The sequence below is a fragment of the Rhinoraja longicauda genome, chromosome 30 (assembly GCF_053455715.1).
Source record: "Rhinoraja longicauda isolate Sanriku21f chromosome 30, sRhiLon1.1, whole genome shotgun sequence".
NCBI lineage: Eukaryota > Metazoa > Chordata > Chondrichthyes > Rajiformes > Arhynchobatidae > Rhinoraja > Rhinoraja longicauda.
Genome location: NC_135982.1, coordinates 15,616,694 through 15,625,857, shown reverse-complemented (window position 1 = coordinate 15,625,857; position 9,164 = coordinate 15,616,694). Strand labels below are relative to the sequence as shown.

The 9,164-nt window shown below is 41.4% G+C and overlaps 1 protein-coding gene across 3 annotated transcripts in view; it reads right to left on the bottom strand.

The window, feature by feature from the left end:
* epha8 (eph receptor A8) overlaps positions 1-9,164 on the bottom strand; it is a 331,222-nt gene that overhangs the window by 12,143 nt on the left and 309,915 nt on the right. For 2 of the 3 annotated variants that reach the window (XM_078425132.1, XM_078425133.1), the window contains exon 16: positions 4,552-4,707. In XM_078425132.1, the coding sequence (XP_078281258.1) occupies positions 4,552-4,707 (156 nt within the window). Of the gene's footprint in view, positions 1-4,547; positions 4,708-9,164 lie in introns of those variants that run through there. The other variant, XM_078425134.1, reaches the window with a different exon arrangement.

Genomic DNA, 9,164 nt, shown 5'->3' with positions numbered 1-9,164 from the left:
GCTGCCTGACCCGCTGAGTTACTCCAGCTTTTTGTGATACCTTCGATTTGTACCAGCATCTGCAGTTATTTTCCTACACAACCTACAAACCTGGACGTCTTTGGAATGTGGGGGGAAACCTGGAGAAAACCCACGTGGTCACCAGGAGAATGTACAAACTCCGTACAGACAGCACCAGTGATCAGGATCTAACCCGGGCATTGGCGCTGTAAGGCAGCGACTCTACCGCCACGCCACCGTACCGCTCCCAAAGCAAGTTTAAAGCAAGTCCTTCAAGAACAGTTCCATAAGAAGTATGGAGGCTGTGGTTCGAGATGGCTTCTCATTGGCTGTGCAGTACCTCGCCAGTGGCGACTGGCCTGAGCACAGATATCCATGTACAGGTGTGGAGTTAGTTACTTGTGGAACACATCAGAATAAGTTGGCGCTGATACATTCACAAGTAAGCAATTCTTTTAATGGTAAATTGTGATTTAGTGATAAATCACAATTACTGCCAAGGAAATTGACTGGCCCTGACGTTTTTATATTACAAGTGTGAAGTTTCATTCCCGCAAAATTAAATAATATCTTTATATACATTGTCTGCCTCCATCTTCCCTGTCTTTAATTCAACCTTTGCACGTGATTTGAATCTAATTCCTGCTCTCCGGATCTGTGCAGATCAGTCTGATTGATTGAAGAGACTTGCCATGTCTTATCCTAATCACAGACACAACAGATGCCTTATAGAGGCAGCCAGGGTGAATCAGGCACCTAACAACAGCAAACCGATTCCTCAAATAAACCAGGCAAAACGTCTCTGGGTATCTGTCAGCACAGTCAGAGGTGTGCGTTTGCTCCTGACTTTAAAATTCTGATCCTTCATATATCCAAAGCTTATGAGAACATTCCACTAAAGCTCGCAAGGAGATTTTAATCCTTGGTAAACGTACATTAATGAAACCTTTGTTTTGTTTTACGTTGTCATTACTTTTATAATGAAGGATTTCCCCAATCCAAGAGAATCTTTACACACACATTGATTTTTTTAGTTTAGTTTAGAGATACAGTGCGGAAACAGGCCCTTCGGCCCACCCAGCCTGCATCAACCAGCGATCATCGCACTATAAACACTACCCTACACACACTCGGGACAATTTACAATTTTACCAGAGCCAATTTGACCAGAGCCTACAAACCTGTACGTCTGTGGAGTGTGGGAGGAAATCAGAACACATGGAAAAATCCCACACAGGTCATGGGGAGAACGTACAAACTCCATACAGGCAGCCCCTATAGTTAAGATTGAACCCAGTTCTCTGGCGCTGTACGGCAGTAGCTCCACCACTGCGCCACCATGACAACCTGGTTTTCTTTGCAATTGAAGTTCTCCCTCCTGTGAGGAGTGATCGTTATCGGATGTCTGCTTTTGTTTTTATTAATTGGCCGTATTCATAATAAAGAAAAAGAATGTGAAGATGTTGTTAAAGTACTTTAGGTTGAAGGATAAATTATTTCATGCTCACAGGCAGGAACATCTCAATCAACGTGACAGTCCACTTTGTGCATGTGGATAAGGCGGACTATTGATTGATGTTGATCGGACAGATGGAGGGATGGTCTCTTTTCTGTCTGAAGAATGATCAAAGGGAGATGAGTTTCAACAGTTTAATTCATGTTCCCCGAGGATATTGTCCCACAGCTTAGAACAAGCAGTGATTTGGCAACAATCTCGCTCAGTCGAGATATCATAAGATTTGATGATGTGAGGCATGGTGATAATGCGTCAGGAAAGCGGAAGAAACGAGGCCAAAATTATGGCTTAAGCATTTACCTGGTGTTTCAAATGCCTCATCAGGCATTACTACCAAGGAAAAAAATACAAATCTGAAAACACTGCAGGACAAAGCCAATGCAGGTTTTTTTTTGAAACGCCTTAAATATTTGATGAGACAGAGAAGGCCACAGATGAAGAAATCAAGTTATATCAACAATGAAAAGAGAGCTCTTCCATCTGAATCAGATCCCCGCTCTATCAGGCTGTGAGCACTTTGTACATCAACCTTCCAGACTGAATCGGTTCAATGAAAGAGCCTGGACAATAATCATTCCCTGTTGTTTTCTAACAGATTGTTTCCATTTGCCAATGAGCCCATCCCCTTGAACATCACCTTTAATAAATGACGATGAGTCTGGTATTGCCAACGTTTCCGAAGGAATTCTTTTTAATCATTACAGGCTACTCGCATTTTACACGTGCTTGATTCATTCTTTTTTCAAGAGAGAGTTAGATTTAGCTCTTGGGGCTAAAGGAATCAAGGGTTATGGTGAAAAAGCAGGAACGGGGGACTGATTTTGGACGATCAGCCATGATCATATTGAATGGCTAGAAAGGCCAAATGGCCTGCCCCTGCACCTATTTTTGTACGTTTCTTTGTTTCTAACCCGCTTGTCTCCTCAATACCAAAGCTTCACTTTTACACTGGTACTTTTGGAAAAAGACGCTCAAATTTACTGCTGACAGCATAGTCGCGTATATGTTTGATTTACGTGTTTTTGAATTACGTGCAGGTTCTCAAGCACGTAACCCATGCGTAAAATGCCAGGTGTTGTGTTTTAAAAGATTCCAGTTTAATTCCTCAGAAACTGTGCTTATTTCAAGAGGAAGTCCGATAGGATGGTTGGAGCCCATGCTCTTAAAATATTCTTGATATTCTTGCCTAAGGAAGTGCTTTGAAACTGGTTCATTAGATCTGCAGGTACTGACATTAGCTCACTTAAATCTAAGCCATTCAGATTGCAATTTGGAGAAGCATAGGCCGCTCATAGCCAAAGAGATAGTATTATCGATTAGTATTATTCATAGTACAGGTGTCAGAGGTTATGGGGAGAAGGCAGGAGAATGGGGTTAGGAGGGAGAGATAGATCAGCCATGATTGAATGGCGGAGTAGACTTGATGGGCCAAATGGCCTACGTCTACTATCCCTCATGACCTTATCCCACGGTATAATTCCTTTCGGAATGTGGATGTAGCTGTGTGCTGTGTGAAGGCATGATCAGAATCAGTGAGGTGCTCCCTGCCTAGTTGCACGTGTGAGGAACAGTCCAGGGTTGACGAGGCGTCAATATATATTGGTACGGAGGAAGACAGGATGGTGCTGTGAGTCAGATTTTAGCAAAGCCCCCACCCCATCTGATTCTAGAGTGTTGTGTGTGGGAGGCATTGCAGAATGAACAGCAGAAGAGATGAACTGGAGATGAACTGGAGATGGTATCTCTTCTAATAAAGACAATTATTGAACTGTTTCCATGAATTAGCAGGCACGGTGGTGCAGCGGTAGAGTTACTTCCTTACAGCGCCAGAGACCCGGGCTTGATCTTGACTACGGGGTGCTATCTATAATAAAATATGTGTTTATAAAATTCAAACACCGAACAAACAACCGATAAAATGATCTATAAAATTGTCCATCTCAACAATAAAACAGCGATAGTACCGCACACAATGATCAATTATTCATCGCTCTTTAACCTCCATTTCTCCTGAAGAGGGAGATAATTAAATCAATTTTACTGAAAGGAACTTTAGGTTCAATATTATATTTTAGAAAAGCTCATTTAAGGAGACTGCCTGTGAATTGTAAAGAAATTATGGAACAAAAGCGTTTAGTTGATTATGTGGTTGATTACACATTTAATAAATTTTATTACTTTCCGTTTTTAATCAAAAATTAAGAACCCCTTGAATATTAATGCGTGTATTAATTTGTTAGAAAATATAATTACTTATTAATTATGCCTTGATTATTGTCACGCATAACATGCCAACCAAAGATTGAGCTGAGTTGCATGAATTAGTTTGAATTTGCACAGATTTTACATTATTAACAAAATCTCTGCATGAAACTATTGCAACACCAGGGATCTGAGGCCAGGGTAAACCCAAAGATATTTTTAGTTATTTTAGTTTGGAGATACAGTGCGGAACCAGGGCCTTCAGCCCACCGAGCCCACGCAGGCCAGCAATCCCCACACATTAACACTACCCTACACACACGAGGGACAATTTTACATTTATACAAAGCCAATTAACCTACAAATCTGTACGTCTTTGGAGTGTGGGAGGAAAGCAAACATCTTGAAGAGCCCACCTGAAAACTATCACAAACCCCTTGCTGGACCATCTGCAAATAGACAACAGGCAAATAGTCAAACAAGGCCTACACTTCATCCCCCAACACCTAGACCACCAGGGCACCTATGCATTGATTTGTTTGTGGATTTTAGCTCTGCTTTCAACACCATTGTGCGAGAGCAAAGTACCAAAGCAAATTCCTTGTGTCTACATATTTGGCTCATAAAATGTATTCAATTCAATTCAATTTACGTTTTCTTCCAAATGGAGAAAATTGTCACCGGGGTCTCAAAAACCCACACTCTGCATGATTTACTGGCAGGGGAGACAAGGGTGCAGAATTATATTTGATAGTACATTTCACTGCTAAATGAACATTAAAATCCGTCATGATAAATTCACGGTATTAATCACCGCATTTCTCAGTACTTACTCCGTGTTCATTCTCATTACCAGTCCCAGTGATAAATAACCCGCGACTGCAAAATTGTCTTTGTAACGGCCCATTTTAATGACGTCCAGCCATTCATCCACCGAGGCAAAGGATGCAAAGTTGGGGACATTTCTGTTCAAAAGCGGGCTGGTCATCCTGCAAGATAAAAGATGTGTGGGAATGTAAAACCAGTGCTGAGAATCCGATTATACATTAGACCCTAAACAGTGTTAAAGTTATAAATCAAGATTTAGTTCCAGTTTAGTTTAGGTTATTATTGTCAAGTGTACCAAGGTAGGGTGAAAAGCTACTGTTTACGTGCTATCCAATCAAAGACAATACAATCTGAATACAATACAAGTCTGAAGAAGGGTCTCGACCCGAAATGTCACCCGTTCCTTCTCTCCAGAGATGCTGCCTGTCCCGCTGAGTTACTCCAGCATTTTGTGTCTATTTTCGGTGTAAACCAGCATCTGCGGTTCCTTCCTGCACACTGAGAATCCTATTATACATTAGACGCTAAAGAGTGTCAAAATTATAAATCAATATTTTGCTTTAGTTTAGTTTAGTTTAGTTTTTTATTGTCAAGTGTACCAAGTTATAGTGAAAAGCTTCTGTTTGCCTGCTATCCAGTCAACGAAAAGACAATACAATCTGAATACAATGAAAGCCATCAAACCGTCCACAGTGCACAGATAAAGGATAAAGGGTACGATGTTTCATTCAAAGATATAACATTGAAGTCTGATAAAATCCTATTAAAGATAGTTCAAAGGTCTCATATTAGGTCTATGGGGGGTCAGGACCGCATTCTAGCAGTTGGATGGGACCTTTCAGTTGCCCGATAACAGCTGGGAAGTAACTGCTGCTGAATCAGGAGGTATGCGTTCTACCTCTTACCTGATGGGAGAGGGGAGAAGAGGGAGTGTCCGAGGTGAGACTGGTTCTTCATTATACTGGTGGTCTTGCCGAGGCAGCACGAAGTATAGATGGAGTCAATGGAAGGAAGGCTGGTTTGTATGATGGTTTGGGCTAGGTCGACAACTCTCTGCAATTTCTTGCAGTCCTGGGTGGACCTGTTCCCAAACCAGGCTAAGATGCATCCCAATGAGATGCTTTCTATGGCACATCTGTAGAAGTTGGAGAGAGTTGTTGGAGGCATGCCGAACTTCCTAACCTTTCTAAGGTTTCTCAGGAAGTATAAGGAAATAAAAAAGTATTCTATTGGGCCCCATTTGAAGAGATGTGTCCTCTTCTATAGCATTTAAATCCTAATTATAAAATGTTTACTCCTGTTACTCTTTCTGTCCTGCTATTTAGAATGGTGCATTTAATTACAAAAGCTGCAGCTGATCCTTTTTCAAACTTACTTATGGATGAAACAACTTCAATCAAGGTGGACAAACTGCATATATTTTATTTTTTTTTAAAGTTTTTTAATTTTTTAAAGCATATGTACAAATAATAATAAACGACAAACTGGTTATAGAGTTCTTACATAGCTTCAATTTTTAAATTTTTAAAGAAAAAATAAAAATGAAAAGAGACTGAAAAAAAAGACTATAAACTAATAGAGAGAAAGCAACAAAAAAAAAGAATTACAAACATAAAGATTATGGGGATAGATCCGGGAGTTAATGAATATAGTTGTACATCCAACCCTAAACTCAAGTTTTAAGTTTAGTTTTAAATTTTAGTTTTGTGACAAACCCATTTACTTTTTAAAAAATCCAATAAATGGAGACCATAGTTTAAAAAAATAGATCTGGTTTGTCAATTAAGGCAAACCTTATTTTTTCCAAATGCAAGGTCTCGGTCATTTCCGTAATCCACATTTTAATTGTGGGGGTTACTGTTTTTTTCCAAAATTTAAGTATGAATTTTTTCGCCGTTATTAAACTGTAGTCAAGAAAGCGTCTCTGACTTAGCGTAAAGTTTGTAATGTGTTCTGATAATCCTAATCTGACAAACTGCATATTAAGTCACATTAAGACATTTTCTCCTGAGGGTATTTTTGGAGAACACAATGGTGTCCAAGTATTAGCTGGACAGAGTCATTAGAGTCATTGTGTTGGCTGGACAGACTCTGTTGTATGGACTCACACCTTTGATTCCATTTAACATATTGGGTCGATTTCGACCATCATCTGAAAGATTGGTAGTTTCAGAGATCTCTCAGAAACAACCTTCAAAACCACCAACCCCTCTAATTGCACGTGGCCCCCACTTTGGATCAAATTAGGAGATGCCAACTAGACAGGGAGCATAAACTCCTTCAATACCTGGTCAGTAGAGACAGGCTGATTCTCAGTCTTGTTCAATATGTGGTTACCAATACTGCTGAGTATAGATGCCTGGACTCTAGGTGGCGAGAAGTTATTACATTCCTCTGTGATAGCAGGATTAGGTGTTTGCCAATATCCAAGCACACCTAAGAAAGACGGTCACTTGGGAAAGTTAGTGCAGTGATACTGATAATTTAGGAACCCAGTCACACGACTTTGGTGCTTTTAGTCAAGTCCACTCCGAGACATCTACAGGTTGTGCAGGAAAGTAAACTGCAGATGCTGGTTTAAATCGAAGGTAGACACAAAATGCTGGAGCAACTCAGCGGGCCAGGCAGCATCCCCAGAGAGAAGGAATGGGCGACACCTCGGGTCAAGACCCTTCTTCAGACTGAATGAAGGAGGGTCTTGACCCAAGGCGTCACCCATTACTTGTGATAGTTATGATAGTTATCTGTAATGTCACTGCACTTTGAAAACCTTTCTAAAAATTGTTCCCAAATTACAGATAAAGTGGTTCAAATCTACACGGGATACTGGGTTTCACAAACATAGCGATGCAATATGAAAGAGAAAGCATAATTTCCTTTCATTTAAATGATTCTGCTTTATTGAATATTGTGGACAACTCCAGAGATCGGAAAAGATACCTGCCATAGATATCTGTGTTCTAACTCCGATCCTGACCAATACATTGAGGGAATACCCCACCCCCCCACACAGATATACCACTTCATTGAAAGGATTTATCGGACTGTAGACACAAGGTACTGCAAATGCTGGAACCTTAAGCAAAACACAAAATGCCGGCGGATCACAGCGAGTCGGGCATTATCTGTGGAGGGAATGGACAATGTTCAGCATTGGGATACTTCCTGATGGGTCATCTGACCATCCCCTCCACAGAAGCTGCCTGACTCGCTGAGTTCCTCCAGCACTTTGTGCTTTTATCGAACTGTAATCAGACTTTGGTTATGAGGAAAGATTGGAGAAGCAAAGATTGTTCTCCCGACAACATAAAAACATGAGAGAAAGAAAGACTTGTTAATATAATACCTTGCACATGCTCAAAACACCCCCAAAAGGCTTCACAAATGACCCAGCAAATGCTTTCAAGATGAGCTGAGGTTCTAAAGGAGAAAAATTAGTCCCTCTGGCAACAAAGTTCACAGTCAAAGGCTACAAATTCATAATGAATTTCCAGCGGGGACCTAAGGTTGAAGTCAATCACTCTTAAAGTTGTTGGGAATTTGAAACCTGAAAAGTGCTGAGGGCTGATTCAGGAAGGGGAGTGAGGACCGTGGAGCTGGTTCAAGCTCGGTCAACCGCTTGTTCAAAGCCCAGCAGCACAGGCACAGGGAGATGACCAGCCTTGTCCTTTGTTTCCTCACAGTTCAAAATGTTCTTCAACGCCTTGAGAAGGTGACAGAGCCCTTCTCTTTAATCAGAGGGTGGTGAATCTGTGGAATTCATTGGCACAGATGGCTGTGGAGGCTAAGTCAATTTTAAGACGGGGATTGACAGATTTCTGATTATTAAAGGGCCTGTCCCAATTACGCCATTTTTTAGGCGACTGCCGGCGACTGTCAAAGTCGTAGCAGATCGCCGAATTTTTCTTTTGCCCTACGACAATGACCACGACAATGCCGAGTCAGGACGATAAAAGTTACTTTTTTTGTGAAACTAGCACCTGGCTAAGAGATTACACCATCTTCGGAAACATCGCGAAATTCCCACGCTTACCTGACCGTCAAACTGTCGCCTCCAATCTACCTGTCAAATGACCTGACGGTAAATAAATTGGTTAAACAAAACTATCTTCTGGTATCTTCAAATGACTTTTCTTAATTTAATATTACGTGCTTCTAAATGCATCTGCGACAACCTAGCAAACCTGGGGACAGCGTGCGACAGACAGCGACCGCAATAAGCTACGATACCTGGCGACAAGCCAGCTGACGCCGAGAAATTTCTATCTGGAATTTTTTTCCGCAACGCACCGAGATCCGCTACGATTCATTGAAGACTCCTCACGATCATGCCCACGACACCCCGGCCAAAGTTCAGCGACAGCCCAGTCACCGGCAGTCGCCTTAAAATCGCCGAAGTGGGATAGGCCCTTTAGGGTGTCAGGAGTTACGGGGAAAAGACAAGAGAATGGGATTGAAAGCGGTGATTAAATGGCAGAGTAGACTTGATGGGCCGAATGGTCTAATTCTGCACCAAGAACCCATGAACGTATGTGTGATTGGTTTGAGAAGCAGCATGCACTTGATGAACTAATAACATCGTTCTATGCTGTAAGGGAATTGCTGCACTCCACCAGTT